Consider the following 15,616-nt stretch of genomic DNA (forward strand, 5'->3'; position numbering starts at 1 on the left):
AAAAACTACTGAGGTTAATCTCTAAAACAAATACACCAGATTTTGGTCTTGCTTTAAACAGAAAATTTCTTCAGATTAAAATTTGGAAAAAAAAAATTAAGGTTTCATGTTCCCAAATGTCAACTTGTGATGTATTTTAGTGAACGTGTTGGTTAAATTAACCATGCCTATTATTGTTTTATGATTATTATAGTTAAGACAGTCCAGCAATTTAGGAGATTTTTTTTTAAGTCTTTTAACATGAAGCATCCTAGGTAGGCTCTCTAGAGATTTCTTTTTGATGAATATCCAGGATTAAAATCCATGATTAGTGGCAGGTAGACCCATACAGAAGACATCTGGAGAAATCTTGTCTCGGTCACAACTCTGGATGACCCGACCAAAAACTAGGGAGATCGATCCAGGTTGAAGTAATGTGGGACTCATGACTCGGGAAAATACACATCCTAACTGGTCGAGGAACACAGAATGTGGCTTCCGGACTTGTCACTGGAATTTCTCTGCTCCCTAATTTCTCTGAACAGAAGATAATTCAGCTGGAGTAGATGATTTCTAAGACTGTTTTCAGAGATGAGCTTTTTTGATTTTTAGAACACAGTGGCCGCCACAACGGAACAAATTCTGTTGACTGTCTAATGCCTTTTGCTTAAAGATATGGATAAACTGATCTTAATAAAGAATGGACGTCACTAATCCTTATTGTGTGGTCTCACTATGCCCTAGAGAGGGCTACTTTTAGAAACAAGAAATATCCAAAAACAACATAAAACAAAAAATCACCATGGGATCTTGTGACAATGTTCCTTTATCTGTCAAGTGGGAGAGTGCGGCTAATGACCCCTGACATCCTGCAAGTCTTACATCTCTTCCTTTTTTGATTTATTTTTTTAGAAGCTTCTCTCCTGAGATATGTTCCCATAGAAATGAGCTAGAAAGCCTCAAAGCTCCTTTTGGTCTAGAGTCTCACATGAGGGTTTTTCTAGGTGAAAATTCATCCTGTTTGCATACAACTAGTCATTTCTTAAAGTAATCAACTGTAATTTCAATACAAAGCTCTATTTGAATCAGAGCAGATCATAAAGTAAATACCATCACCTCCACTAGTGTCTACATAAGGGTTATTCTAAATAAATAGAAGACAATCAGCAACCAAACAAGATCTACCTGAGAGATTTCAATGTACCTAGATACTGTGCAAATCAATAAATACTAGTGCTACTGATTTAGGTTAACAGAAATTCAGTGCTCTACTATCTTATATTTGGTACCCTGTATTTTGTTTTAAGCTAACATCCTTTGCAGAATTTCTAACTTTAAGTGGGAACTGACCCTAGCAAACCATTTGTTTCTTAGGGCCACTGATAATGGAATACAGACTGATGAAGACTGAGTTCTCAAATTTGTAAAACTCAAGACAGATCAGGTTCAGCATATGCAATTCTCAGGGTAAAACTATAAGGGATCCCTAGTTTCCAGTAGAATATGTAAAAAACTATGTTAAGAAAATACCCAAATCGTTCAACATTAACTTGGCCTACCAAAAAAGGGTAAAGAGTCTTTCACCCCCAACCCAAAAGGGCATGCACAGTACATCACAAAGCACACAGCTGGGAGGGAAGCTGCTGCCCAGGGGAAAGCATCTGGAGCCTTAAAAGTCCATTACATCTCTAGAGGAGGGAAGGGAAAACAACAGTAATGCAAATGGAAGTGGACTAACGAAGCCACAGCTAACAAAATCAGGGTAACAGACTATGAAGAAAATGAAGGAGTCCTCAACCCATTATATACAGCACTTCAAAAGGTCACTAGGTGAATTTTGGGGTTTTTTGGTTTTTTAGTTTTAGTTTTTCAGCCTTCCTCTGAAGCATCAGGGATTGGAGGCAGGACGCAGGTTACAGGAACTGGTGGACCAATGGTCTGATTCAGTATGGCAAGTCCTATGTTCCTATAATAAAGGGGAAATTACAGCATATCACTTTGTATGCACACAGATCCAGGGACACATGCACGCTCTTTCTCTCTCAAGGGGTCTGAATTTTCATTAATGAAAAAAGTATTTAACAAAGATAAAGTTTTACACCAAAACCAAGAAAGTATGGAAAATACAACGGCAGTGAAGAGAATGATCATTAAGAAGCAAAGATTAGTGTGGTGATCTCTGTGCACTGTGTGGCATCTGACAGGTGCACAGTGGTTTTAGCATCCTTCCCCTACTTCCATTTATGCCAAGCAGGCAAAAAAGAAAACCACTGACAAAGTAAAACCAGAAGGCTGGCAGGTCTAAGTCCTATGTGCAACAAAATAAGGAATTGAGAATTTAGCAACTTCTCCGAACTAGAAAGCTAGAAGGACCAAAGGAAGACCAGAAAATTCTACTAGTCATGTTTATGTGTTTTTCCTGTCATGCCCAGGAGAGAGTTCTTTGTAGGCAGAGATTGTGTCTCACTCATTTTTGTATCTACAGCAAAAGTGTGTACACAAACGTCTTGTCAATAGTAGGCTTTCCATAAATGTCCACTGGCGAATGAAATAAATTCTTGTTCCAAAGAAGCTTCATAATGGAAACTTGAATTGTATTAAATCTTCATTAAAGGTTTCAAAATGGCGTTAAATTTAGGGTTTTATTTTCGAGCCTTGCAAAACACACCAGCAATAAAACTGTCTTATGTCAGGTGCTATTTTAATCGAAACAGCTGCTTATGTTTTAAATTTGAAAACTCTCGCAAGTTAATCCCAAGATGAGCAACTCAGTAAATCCACCCACTCCTGTGGCAAAGCAAGTCTTTATTAACTGGATCTGTTAGGAGAAAGCTGCACTTCTGCCGAGCAAGTGCTAATAACCTCAGTACCCACTGGGGGCTGAGCAGACAGCATGGTGCCGAATCCAAACAAAGGATGCAAAACACTAGCTTCCAGACTTTAAAATCAGGGCTTTGAAAAAGTAGAGATGCAACTTAAAAACGGTAACATTCTATTAAATACAAGCCAAATAAATGTGAATACTTCATCTACATACGAACATGTACAGCTGCATCTGTTCCTCTCCCTGTAAAAAAGGTGCTGCCGTGAAAGATACGTGACTTTGAATTCTCCTCATCATAAACCACTAAATTCTGACTTTCCTAAAACATGGCTTCACTTCTACTCTCAAACAAGCTAAATATATCTTGATCGCTGAACATATTTCCATGTGACCCCTTCCTTTTCTACCCCCCCCAACATGTTATAGGATCTAAAATTCACTTAACAAAATCAATGTATTGATTCAGTCTCTTCACTATTAACACTTCCTGGATGATTGTAATGAACCTGCTCTTTTTCCTCTTAAAAATACAGGCCTCCCTTACATTAATATTACATTAATAACCTCCCAGTGAACCGGGAAAGCATAAAAATAAGATGTGATAAACAGAGTTTTACCTGACTCACCCATTATCCTGCTGAGGGCAGCATTTCTCGTGGGGGATTCATCAAGCCCCTCAATCCCACTGTAGAGGGAATGGGAGATTCTTCGTTCTCGATCATCCAATACTGTTTCAATGGGCAGCTCAGGTCCAGAGGGGCTCCCAGGTGACTTCAGCTACAGAGAAAAGGGGGCAAGGGAAAATCAGTACTGGAGGCCCATTAGCAGCATGGGGGAATTATAACAACTTGTCCAAGGCCTGCATCCAACTGGGTACCAAATGAACTAGAACTTTTCACCCTGTACCAAAATAATTTGTGATGACAGCTCTGCCTAATGACCAACTTTCTCTGCCACTTTACACTGTGCCTCCCATGAAGTTCTGTCAGATTGCAACCATTGGAGGAAAAATATGTATATTAAAAGCTTTTTTTTTAAACTTATTTTGCTGCTTATTTTTTCAATTTGACTGTTAGTATCTGTTGAAGTCAATTTAAGTTATGCTTTAATTCAGAATTCTTTATGAGATGTTGCTCTGCACAAAGTGTGCTTTATCAGAATGGAAGCTGGAACTAAGCTATACTTTTTATATCTATAATAGGTAAATACACCTAACAATTAGCACTCATCTCCATGTGTGCTGGTAGAATTACTACCTACTCTAAAAGATCTTTACTTGTGAGCTCAGGTGTCTCGAACAATTCACTGAGCCTACATTTCTTCTGCTAGAAATTAGTTAAGAAATCATTCTATTCTCTTACTATAATCTTAAATAGAAGATAGGGAGTACCTGAAAAAAACCACTTTAATAGTATATAAACAATACAGAAGTAGGGACCAAATATTCTAATGAAGCAAAGATGTATATGTCACAAACATATATGATCTAATAAATAAGCAAAGAATACAGGTCAATTTCCATCACCATGAATTAAAACAGTATGTGGCATTCTTTCAAACAGCTGTGCCTCATAAGTCAGATTCTGCACAAAAATAATATGAATAAGGAACCTATGTTCATAAGGCCTTGAAACAAATCTGCTTCAAGGAGGGAACAAAGCACACTTAACAGCAATCCTCCAAACGTGGGCTCTGAGGTTAACCCCATGGACTAATATCTTATGACGCTCTGGTGCTGGCTTGCAGCCAGAGACAAAGAGGGCTTGGGGGGAGGTGGGGAGAGGGGTGCAGCACAGCACCACCAAGTGAGAGAGAGGACCACACATCCCAAACAGAGGAAACCACAACGGTTGCAGTTCCTTCATCAGAACAAATTATTATTTCTGTTAGAAGCTATCATCTGTTTAATATAAATGAGATATTTAATGAAGTTCCAAACTGTAGACTTATCTCTCCCAGTTTGATAAGCACTGGGGAGATTTAATGCATTGAAGGGTCAACACAATTACAATTGGAGGCACGTCAAACTGCAGGAGAATAATAAACTCGCAGCGCTAGTGAATTAGACTCAATAAGGTTTAAATTGTGAAATGAGGATTTGTTTTATTAGTTTTTTTTTTTAACTGCTGACAGCTTCACAGAAAAGTAAATTAAATACTCAAGGTCTCTGATGTAAAAAAATAAAAACATTTTCTGAAAGAATACTATGCCTCAATTCCAAAGTACTTTGGGAGGTAAAAACAAAAACAAACTAAAGCAATACCCTATGCCTTTAAGAACAAGTATGTCTGAAAATTTTAAATGAGCACATACACTGAAGAGACTTGTGATCCAAATCTCTATATGAGACCTGCTTGCTGTACAATTTATTTTATAAGACAAACAACGTATCCTCACATTTGCTTAACAGATACATTTAATTGAACTAGATAACTGAAATTTTCTAGATGATAAAATCCTTACAAAGCTATTCATGAGAAATCCCTAAATAATCTAAAAGGCTATTTTAGAATTTTAGAAAATCAAATAAAAATTCCATTTAAAAAAAACAATGCAGGCTTTCTAGAGAAAAAAAAAAAAACAGTAAGGTGCCTGTTCAGAAAGAACCTCACAATTGAACATTTTCATGGGAAAGAGTCTACACCTCCTCTACCTCCCTAACCATGTCTAATTTACATCTCAAAAGACAGATTTAAATGAAGACATCAGCAGCCTACTACATAAATATTTAACAGAAGACACAATGCCTTTTAATTTCTTTAAAAAAAAAAACCTGATGGGGTACACAGTTTTGTTTTAAATCTTTTGATGATTTTTTTGTTGTCGTTGCAAGAAAAGGAGTTTAGGAAGGAGAAACACACCATGGGGGTACTATGGCGGCACAGGGGAGAGGCAGAGCAAGGGGGTAGAAGAGAGGCCCAGGGTGGTCTGCAACCTAGGCTAGTCCCAGGCCCTGTAAGTCTCCTTACATAAAAACCTTCTTCAAATTAAACTTAATTAGAAGAAGAAACTAAAATAAAAGAACTACAATTTTCACTTTGTGGCTTGTTGTTTAAGGTGCAAAAATGTTCTTCAATCTAACTTATTCAGTCCCAGGTAGGAGTAGTTGTGCTCAGCCCCCTCAGTTCCACCTCTGGAAAAATAGGAAAGCCTTTTCACCTATTAGAGAAAACTTAGCTCTCGGTTGGAGCAAGATAACTTCTATTGGGTAGCAGTGTAAAGGGATACAGTCTTTTCTAAAGTAATACAGAAATGTATATCACAGGTCCAAAAACATCTTATACTCCTTGACCCGGCCATTTATTTCACTTTGTGGTCACTGCCCTCACAAAATAATAAGCTACACAAATAATAAAGATATATGTGAATCAATATTTATCATAACATTATTTACAAAGGTATAAAATTGGGAATTACCCCAATACTGAAAAACAATGTAAATGTAGTCCACACTTAGAAAAGATATTCAAATGATATGTTGCTTTTATAATCAGAAAATAACAAATGATATATAACAACAAAAATTGGATATTGTCCAATGAATATGCTTTCCATTATATACTTGGACTACTTTTCTTAGGAAAAGCTAAAATCTTGGCTTCTTTTAAAAAACTAATATCTTTTCTGCAGGGTTTAGCAAATTCTCATGTCATTGTAGGTAAGCATGAGTGGGTCAAATGATGTCTTTCACACAGAGAAATTGTATCCCACCATCTCGACCATAAGCATTGAAAACCTGGCATAGATAAGGCCCTGATCTGGGCAGCAAATTAAAGACTGGGTTCTAGTTAGTAAAGGGCACAATCTTATTATTCGACATTTCAGGATTTGGGGGCTTATTCTATTTTATCCCCAATGCCTGGCACAGAGCAGATACTAGGTGAATAAATGGATGAATAAATTAATTTCCAAGTGAATAACTCAGATTTTCCTCAAAATGGTTTGGAGATCTTATACACACTAGGCCACGTGGAAGCAGGCCTAAAACTGAGGGCACAGCACAGTATGTGGCCTAGATTACAATGATATATTGTGGAAAGTACTAACATCCAAAGGACAGGTAAACACAAAACAATGAATAAAAAGACAGGCTTGAGTCTTGGAGAAGAGTGGTCGTAGCTTTAAGGTCCAGTTTCAGGTTCTGTTGTCATGTAGAACAACACTTCATCTCCTTTCCATACCCCCCCCCCCCCACCGTGGGCTACAGCAAAGATCAGAGAGGTACTGGAACCTCCCCAAGTCATTCTATCTGTAAGTGGCAGACCCAAAATGTAACTGTCTGATGCTAAAACCCATGCTTTTATTGTATGCTACTTCCTAACACAACCAGAATACAAATTGCCTGAACAACACAATCACAGTCAATTAAGGCCCACTCACATTGTGTAAGAGGAATGGGCACCTGTTTCTAAATTACTTTGCCACTACCTTGGCCTTGCAGCCATTAAGCAAATCATTTGACCTCTCTGCATTTATTTCTTAATACATGAAGTGAAGAGAATCATAAATGATACCTTAGGCCCCTTCCTATTCTAATATAGCTTTCTAATTCTAAGAGGATTAAACCTACAGAGAGAACTCATTTTAAAGTAGTCCCTGCTGACTACATCCTTCAGTATGGGGTCTAAGACAAGGCTCACCTGGTCACATTCTCTACTGGTACTAAGACGAGGCTTCATATGAAATAATTTCTAACACAGATACAATTAGATGACCGCAAGCTATGTTAAACCGCAGTAATTTCTACAAACATTAATTTCCTTGGAACATCCACAATCAGCATAATTGTCAAACCCAGGTTATTTTCAATCCTCAAAGAACGATGTCAAGTATTTACTCCCGTTTCCCTCTACTATCCTTCAAAGTCCTCAACAAATGTGTCCTTTGTGATGATAACCAACGTTTCTGCCTCTTGCTTTATGTATTCTATCCAATGGAAAAGATTTAAGAAGTTTTTCTCCAATGGGCGTCTGAGTGGCTCAGATGGTTAAGCATCTGCCTTTGGCTCAGGTTATGATCCCAGGGTCCTGGGATCGAGTCCCGCACTGGGTTCTCTGCTCAACGGGGAGCCTGTTTCTCCCTCTGCCTCTGCTTCTCTCTCTCTCTCTGATGAATAAATAAAAATCTTAAAAAAAAAAAAAAAAAAGGAAGAAGAAGCTTTTCTCCAAAAAAGTTAATCCATCAATCAGGAGCACAAAACAAGGGGAAGCCATTTCTTTTTTTTTTTTTTCTTCTAAAGAAACAATTATTGTTGATGAGAAGTTTTTAAATGTACTTAAGAACATTAAATGTAAGGAAAGCAAAGGAAATCTAGAATCCCTGCCAAAATATTAATTTGGTTACCATGCCTGGTTTGTGTGTGTGTGTGTTGTTTTTTTTTTTAGAACTTCAGTTTCTAATATAACTAAGTTATCTTTTCTTCTAAAAACGCCAGCCTCCCCAGGATTATTTCCCTTGTCATTCCGTTCGTGCTTAGGTGTTAGCTCTGGGTTGGACATCAAGAGATGGAGAGGTAGGGACATGGCAGATGGACAAGGTCCCAGCCATCTCAGAATTTACAGTTCCTACGAAAGAAAACCCGAAAGGAAACATGACAGGGTAATTGCTGCTAGATGAAGGTAAGTACTCCGACTACGGAATACTCTGGTGAGAGAAACTAAAATCTAAAAGCTGTCTTTGTGAGGACAAGGAGCAGAAAGGGCTCATGGGGCAAACCCGGGCGAGACAGAACCGTGCGCCTGAGAAATTGCAAGCCGTGCCGAAGAGCTCACGCAGGCCGCACAGGGACGCACTGGAGGGGCACAGACGCCGGTTTCTGCATGTCCCGGGGGGCCATGGGATGGAGACTGGCACCTGTCCTGGAGGGGATGGAAACCTCCTGAGGGGATTTCAGCCGGGAGTGACAGGAACAATGTGTTCTGTGGAAAAACCTGCCTTCCTGCAGTGTGGAGAACGGACTGCAGCAGCGAGCCCCGTGGGACAATGGGGCCTGAGGTGGGGCGACAGCAGAGGGGCTGGAGAAAAGTGGCTCGAGGAGAGAGAGATTCTGGAGGCAGAGGTTACTGAAACAGGGAAGGCATTTGAAAGGTCCAGAGTGAAGCCCGTCTCCAGCTTCTACAACCACGGAGTAGCGGTAGGGGTTGGGGGGGATGGGGCAAGACCAGGGTGGATGAAGTACTCAGGGAGGAACCGATTTTGAAGTAAAAGTATAAATAAAGTCTCGGGCGCCTTGTGACTTGGGAGCCTGAGCGACAAACCAGTAAGTGTCTGGACCTAGAACAGAACTCCGAGCTGGAAACGGGGTTGTGCGATTGGTCCTAACACGGGTGGTACCTGAAGATCTCCCAGGGAGCATGCGCGGCGTGGAGGAGCCCGGGGGGAGGAGCCGGCCCGGGGAGAGCGCCGAGACACACCGACGGTGACAGAGCCGGCGGAAATAAAGGAACCTCAAAGGAGGGAGAAGAGCCAGAGTGAGGTAGCAGAAAAAGGAGGAGAGCAGGTAAGAAGAGATTCAAGATTGGTGGCGTTCCAAGATTCCTGAAAGGCCAAGCAGAAGAGACTGAGCAACATCTTCCGGAGAACGCCCCAAATGTGCTGTAGCGTGAAATGCAGGGTAAAGGGACGATACCTACTGTGGAGAGTTGACAAATAGTTTTTGAAAAAAAAAAATATATGGCACTTCCTACATACAAGAAAAGGGCACGGAAAGATGTGACAAACTGTTTTCTTTCTGCAAATTTTCATCTCCTCTGGCTTGAAATTAGGTATGCAAACCCTTGATTTAAAGATGAGTTAGTAAAATATAGTTTTGTGATACTGTCCAAGACCGGCCTCTGGCTGACTAATAGACCCACAAGGAGGGAACGCAAGCACATTATTTTGGCTTGAGGTTCATTCAAGACAAGACACCGTATGCTTCTATCAGTATTTACTGTAACATAATTTACACATACTCTCATAATTCAGGGAGATGTTTTTCCAAAGGTAACATATAAGTACAACAGCAGCAAAATCATGTCTCATGCCTTATGGGAAGCCAAACTGAGCTCTTCCGTCTTCATATAATTCTTTAGTTAAACCCTGTCAGTACAAAAGGCTTCTCGGTAGTATTACAAAGAAAGCACAGCACTCGTGATAAGATTTTTTTTTTTTAATATAATTGTTTTATAAGCTTATACTCTCCTAAGAAATAGTAATAACCAGCAATGTATGAAAATGATACCATAAGGAATATTGAATATTAAAGTCTATTACTATCTATTGCAGCTGTTCCCTTACTTAAATCATTTCATTCACATAAATTCATATGCAGAAGTAAATGAGACCCAGAGATCTTTCAGTGGGATTTCAATTTCGTGTGTTTTACAAGACAACAGGGAATAAAATCAGTGCTTTTATCAAAACATTTTCAGGCTGGTACAGGTTTGCTTTGCTACTGTTTGGGGAATGACAGGGACTCATCTGAATCAGAGGAAAGCATGTCTGGATTCAGGATGCTGGTCTTTAGTACATTTCTTAATGTTTTAAGTGCCCCCAGAACATCCAATGCTTTTCTGTGAAAGAAAATTTTGAGGTGTTTACAAATTTTAATTTATTTTTAAAGAGACTGAGAATATGATATATTCTCCAGTAGAATATAAGTTCTGTGAGAGAAGGAGCCCCATCTGTTTTTAGTCACTGCCATATCCCAAGGATCTAACACATTTCTTGAATATAGTAGGTGCTCAATAAACATCTGCCAAACAAATACTGTCCTGTGAATGTGAAATTATTCAGTTTTAGAAAAAGACCTAATAAAGAACAATGTGCTTGTGAACTCTGGAGAAATTTTCAACTAGCACTATTTATAGGACTTATATTAGAAAGGTCAGTTAACTTTTGGCAACAAATAAAAACTCTATTATTCAAGAAAACCATTCCAGTAGCCTACTCAGAGGGATTAGCATTTATATTTATCTTATGAAAGTGAATTTTTTCCCAAAGATTTTATTTATTTATTTGACACGGAGAGACACAGCGAGAGAGGGAACACAAGCAGGGGGAGTGGGAGAGGGAGAAGCAGGCTTCCCATGGAGCAGGGAGCCCCATGCGGGGCTCATCCCAGGAACCTGGGATCATGACCTGAGCCGAAGGCAGACGCTTAACGACTGAGCCACCCAGGTGCCCGAAAGTGAATTTTTTTATGTCCCACTGTTCCCCATTCTGAGAAGTTAAAGGTTACATTGTTCTCTTGTTGTTGTGGAAATTAATGCATTAATTATTGTTAACAAATTCTCCATTTGAAAAATAAAAACAATAAAGAAGTCAGTAGTCAATAACCATCCCAAAGTTGGTCACCCCCGTACATTGACTACCCAACCTTCATTGCAAAATATGAATGTATTACGGGATGGCATGAGTGATCAACACAACCTGAATAGCTCGCTTTAGATATATAACATAGATTTTTAAATTAAGAAAAACACTTAAACAATTTAGATATAATTTTCAGTTTGTATGATTTCCTAGTCATTTCCTTTTAGTTGATTTAAAAATGTGGGGAGTTGAGCATTGATTAAAAGCAAAAACAAACTCTACATTTTTAACAAGCTTTGCTCTATAAATTCTCAGCTCCCACCTATTTCCTATAGATGGCACATAATTTATAATAGATCTATGAACCTGGTTTTTTTTCAAGTTCCAATATTATCAAATCAATATATAATTCCTTTTAAATTTTCAAATACCCCACTGTGCCAGAAAGTATGTTTCCACTTACTATTTTTTTTTACTATTTGGGGAAACAGATGATCACACCCTTCAGGAAAGGATACTCTTCCCTCTCATTCCTAATTACGCACTGCTGCGTATATTTAGAACCAGCCATGGCATTGTGCAATAGTTCTCTCTCAAAAGCATGCAATCAAGGGGAAAATACTCAACCCTATAGTGAAGGAGAAAGGGGACACAGGGAACAGAAGGGGAGACTTACACTTTTGACAATGTCACAAGAGAAACAGATTCTCCCCTGTCAGGAACTTTGGAACAGGCATCCCATTTTAGATAAACAAATGAACTAGCCCTTGTTTCATTGTTTCTCTCTCCCAGGTACAACACTACTGAACAGAAGAGAAACTGTTGGCTCCCAGCAGGAAGGTATGGCCCTGTTTGCAAGAAGAGAACCCAGCTGAAGGTGCTTTTAAGATTCCCAGTGTTATTTGTTGAGCTGGCCATAGAAATACTAATGCACACTTAGGAATACTTTGATCATAGAAGTAAGAGAACAAATCACAGTCCACAGTCAATACAATAAAAAGAGCAAAGATAATTTTATAATATTTTGAAGGAAAGTCCCAGGACCTGCCATTCTTTATCCATTAGGACAAAAACTTAGTCTTATTACAATTTCAAATGCTAGTGTCTTCTTTTTATTTCCTATACTTTACCTCATTGCACTTGCTTATTCGCCTCGCAACAATGAGCTGGATCATTCCTCGCTTGTTCCCTTCAGTAGACATAGACCTTCTGAGGGTTTCCATGGCATCTTGGTTTGTCTTGCCCAACAGGGATTCTCCATTCACTGCTATCAGTTGATCATTCACCCGAAGCCTTCCATCCTGGGAAGAAAACAGGTAGAAGTAAGTGCTATTAAATAGTCTGTTATAAAAGAAGTTGCTCTCTCTTTAGTTAAAAAAAAATAAAAAATAAAAACAAGGGGAGAGAAAGGGGGCTTTAATCCTAATGGACTGTGTCCAATTGAACAGGAGCACAATAATGTCTAAGCAGCCACTGCAGCCTGTGTCTGTTTCAATCATTTATACATTTGTAAATCAAGTCATTATCATAATCTGTTTACCAAAACAGCATACTAATTCAAAGGACACAAAGTGATTACTTTCTTGCTTCCAGAGACACCCATAGAGGTTATTTACAACCCAAGACAAGAAAAAGCTCAAGGCTGTTACACAATTGCAGAGAAGTGCCCCCTTGACGAACAGGGAGGAAACTTGCTCTCCACTGGCAAGCAGGCAAAGTGACCCACAGGCAGGGGACAAGGGAAAGATGAGCCTTCCTGTAGGGCAGCTCTGTGCCCGGAACCTAAGCTAAGTCTTTGCATGGATTATCTTCTTTGAACTACAAGGACTATGGCTTGTAAATTCTGTGAGACAAAAAAATGGGGACTTGAAGCTATGGATTCCATCCTAAAATGAGAGATCACGGAGATTTCTATTCGCTTGATCACAAATGGGGTATTATGAAGAAAACAAAAGGCGTTACAGGGTGAGCGTGACAGGGTATCAGAACATGCCACTCCAAAACATGCCATTCTGGCACAAGGACTCTTTTGAGCTGAAGGCAACTGAGAACTGGCAGATGCCGGAGGAGCTCTCTGTTCTCTGCCTTGCTGGCTGAACACAGAGCTCCTCTTATGAAGATGCCCCTCACCTGTCCTTAACCAGGAAGAGAAGGACATCACCAGAGACAGCGATGGCTCTGAGATTAGCCAGGCGACAAAACAGACCATGCACAAGAAACCTTATCTACCACGAGTTTCTGCCATCTATTTACCATCCCACAATTGACCTCTCTGAGAAGCACAAATGTCATTTTTTGTCTAATTACTGTTCCATAATTTACTGCCTTTTGCTAAAATGGTATCTAAGCTTCTGAGTTTTCTTTAGATTTTCTTTCTTTTCTGTAAAGCCCCTGTACATGGAAAAATTTAAATATTAACATCAATAAAATCTGTAAACATGTTCTGTTCATGTGTCTTTTGCCAGTTTAATTCATAGGCCATAAGAGGGTGGAGGAAAGGAGCCCCCCCCCACACACACACTGTGTATATGTTCCCAAGACAGGAATAGAGTTGTAATGATATATTTTTGTTAATGGGCATAAGCCGAGTAAGGGTAACATTTGCTTACTTTAGATGCCGCTCCTCCATTAATAATGGACTTGACGAAGATTCCCAAATCCGCATGGTTCTCTTTTGACCGGTTACCTTTGACGCTGACACCAAGACCAGCTGATCCTGAATCGTTAAGTGGAACTTCAAATGTCAGAAATTCCCTGGTGCCATCAGGTGTGAGAACAATATCCTCATCTTCTGCTTTCTAATAGGAAACAAAATTGCATGGCACGTTATATTCCAATGTTCCCTTCTCACAGCTATTTTTAAAGACTGCTAATGAGCAGTCTTTAATCCTAACAGGCACAGTATTTCCACCAACGTTCTGCGACAAGATCCATAACAGTGCATCTGCACCCCCTCCAGATGATTCCTGGAACCAGCTGTTAATATTTTTATGTGGCACTTGTTTCAATATTGAAACAAACTCAAAGCAGATTCTGAGAAATGTAGGGAAAAATACAGCTGAAAACTGAAGACATGTGACTCCTAGAGTTTGGGACTTTTTTGTTGTTGTTCTGTTCATATATCCTAAACCACAGGAGAAAAACAGTCACAGCAGGAATCAAAATAAATAAATATAACTCATTTGTCCTTTTATTCATTAGGAATTTTTGATGTCATTAGGAGTTTAATGCTCACTAATGGTATATCATTTTCTTCACAATAATAAGTTCTGATGATACAAAGCCAGCAGAAACAGGTATTCATTTTCAGAGAGCCACTAGAGAGCTTTATCCTTCAGCATCCATGAGACAGAAACAACATCAGAGGACACCTTTCCTCAACACTGTAGTATGCCTCAGACAGCTGGGGGATATTCTCCAAGCAATACAGCTTCATTAATTAGTGGTGTCGGTAAGCTTTGATTTCATAACTGTAGTCATCACTGCATAAGAAGACTGTTTCAGAACAGAACATATTTAAGACACACCAAATCCTGTCCAGCCCCCTTAAAATTTGAGGAAAAACAGGAAGCTGAAAGTACAGCCTGATGAACCAGTCAGAGGATGTGTTCTGCCACTAAAACACTGGGCACCGGGGACGAGGCCGCCTGCCCACCTCCGGACTTCTCTTCAGCAGTCCCACCCACGACCAGGACTGGAACCACTCACATCTCTACCCTGGTCATCTCCAAATAGGTAAGGACTCAAGGTATTTCCAACCACATAACAGCTAGGTGACACAAACTCTTCAAATCACAGCTAAAGGCCTCGTCTAGTCCTACCACACGTTCCCGCTCCTCTTTCTCCAATTTTGGAATATTTCTCCAGCATCCACCTAGTCACTCAAGCTGGAATTATCAAATTATAATTGAAAGATGGCTAAATATCTAATGGTACATAATTAGGCTAGACTATAATACATCCTTTAAAGTGTGCTTTTAAAGAATGTTCAATTGCACACGTGGAAGGAGGCTATCACAGAGCAATGTGGGTAGACTTCAATTTTCTTCTGTGTCCCAACAAATGTTTAAATTTTTCTAGTAACAATAAAAATTAATATAATAATGATGAAATAATTTTTTTTTTACAAATTTGGGGATTTAACATCGCAACCAGATGAAATAATTTTTAGAAGCATAGCATTTATCAATAAAAGATAATTTTTTACTGCAAAAGATATGTTTTTTTAAATCCCCAAATCCATAATAATGTGATTCATAAAGTAAGGTTTCTAATTTACTAATATCCACTATTAACATTTTATGGTAGGATGTTCTTTGTGCCATCTTTGCAAAACACAACCTCATAGTTATCGGGACAAGGTATGTTTCAAAAAAATAAAATCACTAATATGTTAAAAACAGGAAAACTATATAATAAAGAATGCAAAATAAGAACAACTTGAAAAGATACAGGGCAATAGCTATGTTACTATACAAAGCAAACACATTTCAGTGTCAAAGTCAAAATCAAGCCTAA

The 15,616-nt window shown here is 39.0% G+C and overlaps 1 protein-coding gene across 19 annotated transcripts in view; it reads right to left on the reverse strand.

Annotated features, from left to right (window-relative positions):
* The window catches only part of PARD3 (par-3 family cell polarity regulator), a 624,325-nt gene that overhangs the window by 218,158 nt on the left and 390,551 nt on the right, over nt 1-15,616 (reverse strand). For 11 of the 19 annotated variants that reach the window (XM_081820853.1, XM_081820856.1, XM_081820848.1 and 8 more), the window contains 3 exons: nt 13,708-13,896; nt 12,229-12,399; nt 3,421-3,580 (listed from right to left, as the gene is read on the reverse strand). In XM_081820853.1, coding sequence (XP_081676979.1) covers nt 3,421-3,580; nt 12,229-12,399; nt 13,708-13,896 — 520 coding nt within the window. The remainder of the gene's footprint in view (nt 1-3,420; nt 3,581-12,228; nt 12,400-13,707; nt 13,897-15,616) is intronic. The other 8 variants (XM_081820859.1, XM_081820860.1, XM_081820858.1 and 5 more) reach the window with 1 other exon arrangement.

Source organism: Leptonychotes weddellii, chromosome 5 (assembly GCF_054177405.1).
Source record: "Leptonychotes weddellii isolate Sample4059 chromosome 5, ASM5417740v2, whole genome shotgun sequence".
Classification (NCBI taxonomy): Eukaryota; Metazoa; Chordata; class Mammalia; order Carnivora; family Phocidae; genus Leptonychotes; species Leptonychotes weddellii.